At 32.7% G+C, this 14501-nt stretch overlaps 1 protein-coding gene across 1 annotated transcript in view; it reads left to right on the forward strand.

Moving 5' to 3' along the window:
• Positions 1-13570: 13570 nt before the first annotated feature.
• Positions 13571-14501, forward strand: part of LOC112035805 (uncharacterized) — a 9952-nt gene continuing 9021 nt past the window's right edge. Inside the window, exons 1-3 of the mRNA XM_065762090.1 lie at positions 13571-13620; positions 14203-14276; positions 14362-14419. Coding sequence (XP_065618162.1) covers positions 13578-13620; positions 14203-14276; positions 14362-14419 — 175 coding nt within the window. The 5' untranslated portion in view covers positions 13571-13577. The remainder of the gene's footprint in view (positions 13621-14202; positions 14277-14361; positions 14420-14501) is intronic.

The raw sequence follows: 14501 nt of genomic DNA on the forward strand, positions 1-14501 counted from the left end.
GGGGGGTTAGATGAAGGAAGAGAAGGTAAAGGAAACGTGACCAACTTTGTTTGAAACCAAAGCTTTGTTTAAAACCAAAGCTTTGTGTTTGTTTGGTACAAAGATGTTATAAATAGTCGTGCTTGTGCTTTTTGGATCTTCTTATTATTCTCTGTTTTTTTTTTTTTTTTTTTTTTGGGTTTTTCTTCTTTTAGTTATTTCAGTATTGTGGGGTTTCTTATTTTTTTTTTTTTTTTTTTTTTGGGTTTTTCTTCTTTTAGTTATTTCAGTATTGTGGGGTTTCTTCTTTAGATATTCAATTTTCTTATTTGTGATTGTGACAGAGAGAGAGAGAGAGAGAGAGAGAGAGGCGTGAATATTGAATAAGGACTGGCAGAGAGAGAAGGTTAAGGGGTTGGTAGGTAGTTTTCAGTTGGAAGTTGGTCGTATTCTTTTACGGTTCTGGTCTCTGCGGTTGAAGCATCTTTTTTTCTTAAACATTCTTTCCTAGTTTTGGATTAAAGTAAAACTCATGTCAAGTGTTGTACTTAGTTTTCCAATTAAAATTCAATTGCTTGTAAATGACCATGCTTGCTTCTTTTTCTTTTTTTTTAGTAAATGGTTAAATTTAATTCTTCCTTGAAAAGGTAATATTGTACTAGCCTCGTTACATGCGCGAAGAGCGTGCAATGAGACTTTTTCTTTTAGTGGTTTTATTTTGTAAAAAAAAAAAAGTTGTATTTTTTTCATTTTATATATATAATTTTTTTTTTTTTGAAAATCTAATTGATAAGTAAATAAATTCATTTGAAAATTATCAGGAAAATGACCCTATTTTTTAGATAATGTTTGAATGGGAATTAGATTTGCATTTTTACCATTTTGTCATTTAATTTTATTTCTGCTTAAACTTAGTGGTATAAAGGTATTTTTGAACTAAAAAATGATGAATCCAAATAGGTGAAACCCTTTAAATAATAGTATAGATATTATATAATTACGAGGTTGAATCTAATGGAGAATCAGTTACAAAGCTACCCCAGTTTTGCTTAGATATTTAGGTTTGGCTTGCCTCCAATACTTTTTTAAAAGAAATTTCATTTTGTTTTAATGAGAGACTACTACATCATTCACTTACTAAATAAAATATGAAGATTAAAAGTTTAAAACTCACTACCACTTGCCATTGTATATTTAAAACAAGAGTAATACTACAGTCATAAACTATTTTACAATAATTTTACAAACTGTTGATGTGAACAATCTTTTTTTTTATATATATATATACAAGATAGAAATTCTACTTTAGTCTAATCTAAGTATATATGTGTGTAAAGCTTCCTCTTGAAAACTTGAATCCTAGCCCCTGTGAACAATCTTTTATTGATTCTCATATAGGCATACCATTAATATTACTTTTTTATTTACCAATAATTATTCACCATATCAGCAGTTTGTAAAAAAAATTGTGAAATAGTTTGTATCTCTAGCATTATTCTTAAAACAAAAGACATGTTCAGTTAAAAAATTGCTAAAGGTAAGCCAAACCCCAGTTATTATATGTGAGTAATGCATGGAAGCAATCTTCTTCTTCTTCTTCTTCTTCTTCTTCTTTTTAATTACAATTGTAGATATGACTTTAAGTGATTTGCACACACAATATTACTTTCATTGTTTCACATTGCCATCAATTTAGCTAACTTGTAACTCATGCATAAATAATTTAGAAATAATTGAACACATTTTTTGTCATAAAAATATACATAATTAATCGAACTATTAGAAAGAAAAAAATAAACGTAATTAGATGCATATTAAAATTCTTGTCTAAGTTAAATACTACTTATAATCATTTTTATTCTAAGTTTCAATAAGATAGAATGTGTGATGATTTTTGTTGAGTAGATATGATTGGTTTTTTTTTAGTTCATTACTATTGGGTTCTTAGTATTTTGCACTCATTAACTCACTTAACACAAAGATTAAAAAACTTAAGTGGACACATGGCACAAATTAGCTCACAATTAAAATATAATTTGGAATCTAATTAAATTTTCTCTCAACTTTGGCTTTAAAATATGAGAAATGATATGTCTTCAACATTTTTACAACAAATCTTAAGTGACAAGTTGTTACTGGTTGTTATTGTTGGAACAAAAAAGTAATCTTAGTGTTAGTTTCAAGTTTGAAGCAATAACAACTAACCACCTGTGATTTGTTGTAAAATTGTTGTAGACATAGCATCTCTCTTAAAATATATATAAATACAAAAAATTATTAGGTACTTCCGAAGTACCATAAATGTGAACTCCGCTCTCTCACATAAATGGTATGTCTCACCATGAATTTAATTAGTGAGACCCACTATTCATATGAGAGGAGGGAGTACGCATTTATGGTACTTCGAGAGTATACAATAATTTCCCTATAAATACATTGTCTTTTACATAAAAATGTATAAGTTTCAAGTTATCTCCTTAATTTATACTTTAAGGGTACGTTTGGTACACTGAATGTAGATTACATTAGGAATAATAATCTTTATTACTGGGAATAAAAGACATTGTAATGAAATAATTATTACCATTCATAAGTTTGGTTGTTACATATGGAAAACTTGTAAAAGAAGATGTATAAGGAAACTTTACATTTTTGGAAATATATTAATTTTAAAACCTATTATATACACTAAGGAATAACTATTANACCCCTCGACACACGCCTATCGTCGCATGCAAGCCACTCCGCCGACCCATCCCTTTCCTCGTCCTCCATCGACCCACCCCTCATCCTCACCGACCCATCCTCATCCTTCCTCACCGGGCCCACCTCCATTGACCCATCCTCGTTCGAACCAACCCATACCTTCAAATCAAGTTTTACGGATTGAAAAGTCACGCCAAGCATAGAAGGCCTTGTCATCTCGTCTCGTCGTTGCTGAAGCTTGTCGTCAATGCCAAACACAGATCGGAGCCTTGACTCGATTTTAACCTCTCTCGATCTACCACTCTCTTTCCCTCAATTTCTCACTCTTTCTTCCTCCCCCTCTCTGTTTGACTGAGTTTGAAAGTTTAATGGTTTTATTTTGATTTTTGTTTCTTTAAAAGTTTATATCTTGCAATTTTCTATTATAAATTTGTTTAGAAGTTGAGAAAATGGTTTAGAAAATATGAGAAACCAGTAGAAAATTTGTATTTTTCAAAATGTTACCAAACACTTGAAAATATTTCTAATACAATTTTCAAAATGCAACCAAACACTAGAAAATATTTTCTTTCCTGAAAGCATTTTCACCTGAAAATATTTTACACTCGGAAAATATTTTACATTGAAACAAACGCAGCCTAAGTTTTACCTTTATTTACTTCAGAAAAATAAGTGCATCCTAAGCAGATCCTAAAAGGGGCAATTCAAAAGGGTGGAGCTTGTCCTATATGTTAGATTCTCATTTCTCATCCTAGTCTGTATTTACCTATTTGTTTTGGGTTATGGCTCGTGTTTAATTTCTGTACAAATTGGACATAATTAAATCAATAAGTTCAATTATAAAAGAATTTCACAACTGTTGAGATAATATTACGCTGTGATACATGAATAATATTAAGAGTAATATTAGTGATAAACTCATATAAAAATGATGTTGCATCAATTACAATTTGTTACTTTAGAAAGTTTTAAATATATATTTTTATATCTCTTACAATTGTTATAGTAATATATGAAGGTTGCCGCTAAAGGACACCTGTCCACACCTAATCGAGTCTAGTTCGAAAAGAGACTGATACAATTAGCTGAACCATCAATAAAATGGACTCAAATCTGCTTATTTATGTCCAAAAGAGGAGAAAGGCAGTTGAAGATAGGCAATAAAAGAGCACTGTGTGCCAATGGTCCATACCAAAGTTAGTAAACTTTAATTTTTGTTGTTTGGTAGCTGAATGTTAGTAAACATTTTTTTTAAAGTATTTTATTTATGAAAGTAATTACTAATTAGTAAACATAAAACTATGGTAAATATTCCTTACTCCTGAGCTGGACATGTTCCCATCTCCAACTTGAAAATATTTTCCTTTCTTTAATGCAGTCCTAGGAATACCATATATACCAATTCACACAACTTCTCAATATAAAAAAGCAAGTGATTCAACTTTTTTTTTTTTTTGCATACTTCCTATGTTCCAAATTGTTAGTCTACTACTCTATTTTAGGATGATCTAAATGAAAATTTGCTTTAAAGGGTCAATAAAATTTTTTCCTAACATATCATTTACTTTTATTTTAATAGTTAATACCCCTCTTTTTCACTTAGGGTACGTTTGGTACGATGTAATAACTCCTGTAATGGAATATCTATTCATGTGTAATATCAATTCGGTCATTTGGTTGCATCTTTATTACATGGATTAATTATTACATTGGAATAATTATTCTTTAAATTGAAGAATAGCTATTCATTTTTAAAATGGATGTAATAGTTATTCCTTAGTGTATATAATGATCTCATAGGTTTGAGTCCGAGGACCATGCAATACCTTGGTTCTGTCTAGTACCCAGGTATAGCTGAGTGGTTAGTTTCCCCATAGGCTTGAGTCCGAGGACCATGCAATGCCTTGGTTCTGTCCAACACTTCTATTCTTCTATAAGTATCTAGTTTCCCCATAGGTTTGAGTCCGAGGACCATGCAATACCTTGGTTCTGTCTAGTACCCAGGTATAGCTGAGTGGTTAGTTTCCCCATAGGCTTGAGTCCGAGGACCATGCAATGCCTTGGTTCTGTCCAACACTTCTATTCTTCTATAAGTATCTAGTTTCCCCATAGGTTTGAGTCCGAGGACCATGCAATACCTTGGTTCTGTCTAGTACCCAGGTATAGCTGAATGGTTAGTTTCCCTATAAGCTTGAGTCCGAGGACCATGCAATGCCTTAGTTCTGTCTAACACTTCCATTTTTTTGTAAGGAGGGGTTTGTCCTGGGACCGCTACACTGGGGACGGTTCCTCCTCGGGTCGGACGGTCAATCCTGCGGCGCTTTGGGGCAGGGATTGTTCGGACTCTGGTCTTACGTGTAGCGTTGATCTCGTCTTCACTTCGAGTTCCCATCTTCCTCATTTACGAGGCGCCCCTTGGCCGTTCGCGCTCCGTGCCTGACGCTTCGAAGCCCGAGACACATCTTTATTAATATCCTCGTGAATTGCTACAAATCACGCGGTCTGTGATCTCCTTGGGACTTGGCACCCTCGTGATTAGTACTGCTGATAGTTCTCTTTTCGAACTTTGTGTGGATTAATTCCCATCAGTCTTCAGCCTCTTTATATAAGGCTTTCTGGGGGAAACGTTTCTCCACACTCCATGAACTTCCTAACACAACCAGAAACACGCCCTTTCATCTCCCCAAGCCCCTTTAATAACCCCGCCAGGATTGTGACCGGAGTTGAAAGATATGGGGCGGCTTTGGGCGGGTGTGAGGACATCCGGGCCAAGAGCCATTGTGACCGCAACCCCCACTAGGTTTCCGGCGCGGCAGAGTCTAGGCGTAACCCCGATTGTGCCCTGCGTGGTGGCCAGGAGGGATGTCGCTGAAGTACCTAACATTCCTCCCCGGAGCGCACCCCTGCCGGAGGAGACGCGCAAGATCACGGCATGGCTGGTGCCCGAGTGTCGCCGCCTCCGACGGCCAACGCTCGTGAGGATTGGAGAGAATCAAGGGAACATTATGAGGGAGGGCGTCCCGGTGCCCCTGCGTCTGCTCCTCTCTTTGTTCCAGCTCCGCCACACCGGACAAGGAGTTGTTGGTGGCCTTGGAGCATATTGGCCTCAGCCCCATTCCCTCTAGCTAGTTTTGGAACAGGCCCACCTGAGCCTCTGTTTGTAGAATTAGCTTGTAAAAGTAGTTTTAAAACATGACTGCCTGAGCCTCTGTTTGTATATTGTACCTTTCTGTTTAATAAAGTAATATGCAGTTCCTTTTCCTTTCTGTTGAATCTTTTCCTTTGGACCTTTTACTTTTCTGCAACGTTTGTTTGGTAGTTTTTTTTTTTTTTTTTGCGCCACCACCAACCTTCCGTAGAACGACTACTTAGAACCATCGCCTGTTGCGTCGGCCAGCACACTAATCCTCCCCACAGATGGCGCCAATTGTAGGGTCGGCTTTTTTGTAGCCCAAGTTCCCCAACAATACATTTTTAGAGAGTGGATCAAAGGTTTAGGCGCTAATCGGCTTCCAACGAAGCACAAACCAATCTCCTTTTATTGAAAAGTAATAAGCCCAATTTACAACTTATGGTAGCTCCTCAGACCATGGCCGAGGAGGTTTTCCCTCCTTAAACTGACATCGCCTAGGAGCCATTCTATGCCCCCCTTCCTTTTTTCTCTACTATTTGCTCGCTTTTCTTATATATCTCTCTTCCTCCTCTCTCCTTCTTCCTTCTGTTGATCATCTATTGGCCTCTCCTCCGACCCTCCGTCCTATCAGAGGTCTTATCCGTGCTTAAGTGGCTCACCCTGATCGATGTTGCCCTGTCAAGGGGTTACATTCCCATTAATGCAGCCAGGAGGGTTAGGTGAACGCATTCAATGCAGAGGTGACAGTTCGCCCAAGGCTTGCCCCTTCACCGTGCTTCTGTCGCCGACGCGTGGCACTGGGCCCTCTCTTCCTCGGACAGCCAAGGAGTCTCCTTTGGTGGGGTAGTCCTTGTGTTCTCCCGAGGTCTCGGACGCCCGAGGGCGGGACCTCCTCGGATATGTTCCTCGGGGGTCGGTTCTCGCTCTTTTATCCTCCTCGGGCACCTCCCGTATCCTCGGCGTGGGCCCTTGGGCCTGGCTCAGAGTGGGCCGAGACTACCTGATTTTCTGGCCCCACAATTATTATCATTTTTTTTTTTTTAGTAATTGCACTCTCATCCCTTGAAGTTTTAAAAAATAACACTCTACCTTAAACTCAAAAAAAAAATAATAATAATAATAATTTCCCTCTTAATATCCATTTGACTAAACCCTGTTAAATTTGTTGTTAAAAATATTGTGTTCTAATGCCTAATCTACCCTTAAATCCTTTGCTTAAAGGCAGGTTTTCAAAATTAAAATCTATTGATTTGAATTTTAGTTAAAGAGTATTTCAAAATATTTAATATGGCTTTTCATTTTTCCTTTTTTCAACAGGTTCTGAGAGATTTGTAGTTGTATGTCTTTTTGTGCTTAATAAACTTTGCATTATTATTCTAAATTTAAAGTTATGTTTTTTACTAATCATGGTTAAATTTTGGTAAAGACAATCTTATATAAATTTATGATATTCCTTTACTAATATAAACAGAAAGGGATATTGTTTTTTTTCCTTCAGATGGGGTGAAATATTATCCCTCTCCAAACCTCAAGAGAAGAAAATGTAATAATTATTATTATTATTATCAGCCATGCTTTTCTCATATTTTTCTACATGTAGGCCATACCCCTCCAAAAAAATATTTTTTGTCTTACATGGGTAGCCAGCTTCACAAGCGTTGGTTGTAGGGTCAATTCTGCATTTATATGGTCACAAGTGGTAGGCATGAACCATGACCTTCTACCTCTTCAAAACCATGAAATGGTAAGAGAAAACTCTCAAGGCATCGACTAAATAATGACACGTGTACATTTGAACAGAGAGAGCTCAATAACATGTGAAAGTGGTCCTTTGTTATTCAGTGGATGAAAAATAATAATAATAAATAATGTGGTCCTTCTTTTTTAGAGTATTTGGACCGTGCAAAAGTTTCAATCTATTTTAGCATAAAATTTTTATTTATTTATTTTACATACTCAATTTTAAAGCACTACATATCAGATTATCTATTATACATTACATTTCATTAAAATGTCAATTTTATTGATTTTTAAAATTTTTCTTTCTTTACATACAACAGCCTCCCTTCACTCTTCTTCTTCATCCCCAAGATATATACAAAAAGAATAAATAACTAAATACAAAATGAATAGTGTCAGTGTAAATTTACACGGTTAATGTAGTAAACTTATAAATTTATACAATTATACATAAACTTATGTGAGTCATTTTTAAGCAAAATAATGTAAATTCTACACATTTTTTCTAAGGTCTAGTTAATATGTGCCCTTAGGCATACATTAATCATTCATTTTATGAAAGTTTTTATGAAGAATTGAAAAAGTTGTCAAAACAGTTAATTACTTTTTCATTTTTTCATAAAAAGTTTCATAAAATGGTTGATTAATTTATATTATAAACTCTCTTAGTCCATTTACTTTACCACAATGTTGATGTACGGGTCAAGGTTTAGTAGGTAGGCAAGATCTAAATGGCATTGTTTATGGGAAAAGTTTAGGATCACACAAATTTTTGCAACTTCTTTTTACAACTGTGGCATGACAAAATGTGATTGGTTAAGAAAAAATAATAGGTTCATGTGTAAGTTACAACCTACCATGTCAAAGTTATGGCAAAACAGTTATAGAATAATTTGTGGTCCTAAAAGGCTAAAAATATAGTTAAAATCAATCATTGTGAAACACGAGCTAGCTAGCTGATAGACTTTAGGTTAGATCTATATCATGGAAAAATCTTAGTTACTTTTGAAGTACGAAGAAATTGTGCTCCCTCCTCTCACATTCATGATGGATCCCATCATAAATTTAATGAGTGAACTCCACCCTGGATGTGAACGAATGAAATACAATTTTCCGTGTTCCGAAAGTACCTAAGAATTACTCCTGTATCATTGTGAAAAATGAGATGGTTGATAGGCTTTAGCTGATAGGCATTGTATTGAATGATTTGGTAGAGCACATATGTTTTTTGTTTATATCAAGATGAAAAAAGATAGGGATTCATGCATAAATAAAATACTAATTCTTTGAGAAGGCGTTGAAATTGAAGTGACAATGACGTATTAAATAGAGAAAAATGATTGTATTCTATATATTTCTAGTAAGTGAAAATAAAATTTGGACTTCAAAATTTTCTGCTGCTGCGATAACACAATGAAATCAATGATAAGTAGCCTAGCCATTGCGTCCAATAAATTTTTTTTTTTTTTAGCAAGTGATTTTTTTATTATTTTTAAAAGTTCGAATTTTTTTGAAAGAGATTAGGCAATTATTAAAGCACATACCTGATTTACCAAACCACACCAAAGTTCAAGTTACATGTTCTAAATTTCTAATGTCAAAATAAAAAATTATACTAGGGTTTTTTTTTTTTTTTTGATGAAAAATTATACTTTGTTGGAATAGAAAGGAATTAAAGAGCATCCAATAAAATTGAAACTATACAAAGAATAAAATAGAATCAAAGGAGAGTATATTACGTTAGCAATAACCCTAAAATTAGCTTGCAATAAGAGTATTGAAAATAATAGGGAAGCAGAAATTTTTTTTAAATAAAATAAATAAAAACATTAAAGACAATATACAATTTAGGTTATTATTTTTTATTTTATAAATACGATAGCAAAAAATTTTACCAGTTGAATTAGCTGAATATCACTATTATTTTTATTTAAATCTAATTAAAAATTTGGATTAATTTGATGGTGTGCTGATATCACAAATTATTGTTGAATTTAAATTTGGCTATACGTCCAAAGTATATATATGAAGTGGTGATAGGGTATCACTACAACAAAAAACGTTTTTTAAAAAAAAAAAAAAAAAAAAAAAAACCATTGCAATAGCATTAGAGTCATTGCAATAGTTGGTACAAGATGTTGCAATAAAATTTGAGGCAATAGGTTTATACAACAAAAATTTTTGTTGCAATAAACTCCAAATATTTTAATAATAACTTTAATGCAATGATATATATATTGTTGCAATAAACAATTTAATATTTCGAATATCTTGTAAGTATAGGCTATTTCTTCATGAAACTTATTGTAATAGATTGCAAATAATTGAACAAAATAAATTGGATTAAATTATTGCAATGATATCTTGATATCAAATTATTGCAACGAAATATTCGTTGCAATTACGTGTTTATCATTGCAATAGATTGTAAAAAAATTAATATCAAATTATTGCAATGGTAACTTCGTTGCAATAAGCTATTAATTTGAAATTTTTGTTGCAATAGATTGTAAAAACAATTTGTATTAATTTATTGTAACGATTCTTTCATTTTAAGTTATTGCAACAATTTTTCCTAATATATTATAACTTTTATTGCAGTTGAAAATTATAAGTTATTGCAACTTATTATTGTTGATGCAATAATTTAACACTTTTAAGTTACTATTGCAACCATTTTAACTTGTAGATGCGATATTTTATCTAAAACTAGTATATACATATTTTGTTGTATTAATACTTGATGTAATAGACATTTTTTGATGTAGTGTATATACTGTGTATATGAGACACACACCTAAAATTCAAAACACAATTTCAATTAAAAACAACTTATAATTATAATTAAAATTATGTTTTCAACACTCAACTTTACTACGGTTTGTAACAAGCTACGTGAAACAATAATTAGTGAATACGATAAATTAATATAGCCTTGTCAATGTACAAACTGTAAAGTACTCATTCTCAAAAAAAAAAAAAACAAAACAAAACCTCCCATCACACTCCACAGTTACAGAGAGCAATAATGTTGAAAAATTCTAGTGTCACACCATTGGCTGCAACTCGTCGCATGGGCGAGTTGTGGCCAATGGTGTGGCACCAGAATCACTCAATAATGTTTGGTGTGGGTAATAAAACACGTCGCTATCTGGCCCTCTACGTGGCAATGTTTTCATGGGCAGCTTCTTATATTGAATTTTGATATGACTTGTTGGGCGTTGCTGTTGTACATGTGTTTAAGCTGCCACTTATTTTGGTCACTTAGGTTGTTGTATTATTTAATATCACATTTAAATTATTTAATATGCATTGGGCGTCCTGTAAGATGTCGTACATGTTTGTTATAAACGCTGATAAGGTTAAGGTTTGGGTTCAATGTGACTGACTAACTGAATACTAGACTTAAGCTAAGTCATTGGATGAATATTCATTTCATTTCCATTGGCTTATTATTTTCATGTTCTTAGGTGGATTCATAGTCATGAAGGGAGAAGATCAAATTTACACATTATGGGTTTTTTTTTTTTTTTTGAAAAACCCATTATGGGGTTTTGATCAAATGACTATATATTTTTTCTTTTATTATGCACTTTTATTTATGAGTTTTTAAGTTTCTTGCTTTTAAACTTAAAAACAAAATATCAATTCAAGTGTTCTATTTTTAGTCGTTCTTAGATGCATTAAGATCATGTGTTGGCAAATTTAGTATAAATTTTTTTTTGAATGTAAATGCAAATGTTTACATGTAATTTTGTTATTTGAGTTGTATTGACTTGGGTCATCAAAGAAAAGATGATTGGAAATTGAAGTTATTGCGGTGAAGATTTTGGTTGGGTTAAGTTTGGATATGTCAAGTGAGATGTCAAGTGACACATTTAGAATTGAGTTCTAAATGGCATTGTTTAGGTCTATATCAAAGTTTTTAGTGTTTTGAATGATTTGGAAGAGCACATGTGTTTTTTTTGTTTATATCAATATGAAAAATGATAGGGATTAATGCGTAAAGAGAATACAAATTCTTTGAGAAAGTGTTGAATTTGAAGTGATAATGATGTATTAAATAGAGAAAAATGATTGTGTTCTTAAATTTCTAGCAAGTGAAAATAAAATTAGGACTTCAAAATTTTCTGCTGCGATGACATAATGAAATCAATGGCAAGTAGCCTAGTGCATGCGTCCAACAATTAAAAAAAATAAATAAATAAATAAAAGTTAGAAATTTTTGGAAGAGATTAAGCCATATTAAAGCACATACATGAGCTACCAAACTACACCAAAGTTCAAGACTTCAAGTTGCAGTTTCTAATGTCAAACTAAAAAAGTATACTAAGTTGCAATTAGGGGCGGTAAAATTGGACCTGCGAACTCGACACGATACGACATGAAATTAGCAGGTTATGAGTTGAGACTTAACGGGTTTGTGTCATATTCTGCTTGACACTGTTAACCCGTTTAATAAACGGATTGAGTTAGTGTTGAACACGTAAAACCCATTTGACTCATCTGACCCGTTTAATTAAATGACATTTTATCAATATACCCTTTAAACTCTAGGTATATAATCTTATTAGTTGTTGTGGTTTATTTTCTTTGACATATTGTAATTGGTTATTTGTGACATTGGGATGTGATTTAGTTTTGAATGATTAGTTGTGATGTAGTTACTCATTAGTTCTAAATTTTATATTAAAAATATTTATTTGTTTGTTTTTTCATAATTTTCTTTTTCATTTTTATAAAATTTGATAAACAGGTTGACACAACTGACCCGTTTAATAATGAGTCCTGTTAGGGTTGAGGAATCTTGACCCGTTTAATAAACATGTCGGGTTAGCGTTGACTTATATAGTCGAATACTTATGAGTTGACACGACACAAATTCGACATGCGAACACGAATTGCCACCCCTAGTTGCAATAGAAAGGATCAAAGGAATTAAAGAACATCTAATAAAAATTGAAACCATACAAAGAATAAAATAGAATCAAAGGAGAGAATATATTACTTACGTAATTACCCTTAAATTATAGTGCAATAAGAGCATCGAAAATAATTGAGGAAACATAATTTTAAAATAGATAATAAATAAAAATATTAAAGACAATATGCAATTAAGGTTTTTTAAATTAAAAAAATGCCTATTATTTTTATTTTTTTAATAGATACAATAGAGTTTCCAACTTATAAATTTCACTCAATGTTATCAAACTAATACAACGATCAAGTTTTGGTGTAGGCAGGATTCGAACTTCATTTCCTTTATTCGATAATAAGAGATTTTACTATTTGAGCTCACTTAAACGCACTATTATTTAAATTCAAATATAGTTATAAATTTGGTTTTGATAGTGTGTGGATATTGCAAATTATTGTCAAATTAAGATTTTGAATAGATATTTTAAAGTCTAGGATGCATATTATAAATACCCATGTAATTAAGGGTGGATGGCTATAATTAAAGGGTTTTTTTTTTTTGGCTGCTAGTTAGATTGTGTTAGGTATACAAGAGAAGTTTTCTCAAAAAAAAAGAAAAAAAAAAGGAAAAAAAAAAAGAAAAAGGAAGGTATACAAGAGAAAAGGAGGAGCAGAAAAAAATATTGTAGTTTCATGGTATTATCTCATCTCATTGGAACCTTCCCACTCCTAATTATTGTAAGAAAAACAATATATTTTGCAAAAGTGAATTAAAAAATATACTTGTATACAAAAAAGGAACTGGGTGACGTGTGGCTTTCCTTTTATCTCTTCGCCACCAATGCGCAAAATTTGGAACATTCCATTGTAGTTTATGGACCAAGATGAATGGTCAATGCTAATTTGCTATGCGTCCCAAATTATATATGTGATATGGAGCGGTGATAAGGTACATAATGTATGTAAGGGAGGCACAACTAAAATTCAAAACACAATTTTAGTTAAAACAAAATTACAATTATAATTGGGGTCCATTTGGATAGAACTTATTTTACTGAAATTGAAAACTGAAAACTGAAAACATTGTACCTAGAATGATGAGATGCTACAAGGATGTTCTGCTATTGAATTAGGCTCTGGTGTTGGTAAGTAGTTATTTAAGAGTCTTAATTCTCCATCTTTAATAAGGCCAAATTTACTATAGTGGATACGTGTGTCATAATCAGGAATTGAACATCAAAAAACTAAAAAATAAATTAGATGATATTTACTATAGTGGAGAAGGTTTAGAATTGACTACTTAATTCAGCTGAATGTACACTGTATATTATGTTTATTAACATTCGTCAGGCAAATATGAGGATTATCTGTTTTTTGTCCTCTCAAAAAATATGTAATCCCTAAAAATACGTGATTTTTGTTATGATAAGTAGAAAAGCTGGAATCGCTACTCTGATTTGGATACATCATCCTCGAACTTTAATTCGTTGTTGGAAATGAATTTCTCATCAAAGTTTGTGCGTTCACTGTACAGTACATGTATTTTGTGAGACTAAGACTAAGACCGCATGGGATTTTTGGTTCATATCATTTGTAACTTCTGGACTACATTCTATGCAGTGTTTTCTCTCTTTCCCCAATTATTATGACTGTGTTTTAATTAGCTTTATTATGGTTCACTGTCAGACCTTGGTACCATAACATGGTTTATGCTGTTTGAAATACAGGGATTACTGGAATACTTTGCAGTAGATTTTGCCGTGATTTTGTGTTGACTGACCATAATGATGAAGTCCTCAAGGCAAGATAACAAAATTAAATTTCAATGCTTTGACATTTGGTAGGTAATCTCCAATCTTGACTATTTATATTACCTATATCCTCAGATATTGAAGAAAAATGTAGAGTTGCATGCATCTTCTGAAAATCCAAATGATTGTGCTGGTGAGAGAAATAAACTCAAAATGAAAGATATATAATTGGCTTACCTAATATCTTCTTCTTCTTCTTCTCTCTCCCCCCCGCA

The sequence above is a fragment of the Quercus suber genome, unplaced genomic scaffold (genome assembly GCF_002906115.3).
Source record: "Quercus suber isolate HL8 unplaced genomic scaffold, Cork oak 2.0 scaffold_441, whole genome shotgun sequence".
NCBI lineage: Eukaryota > Viridiplantae > Streptophyta > Magnoliopsida > Fagales > Fagaceae > Quercus > Quercus suber.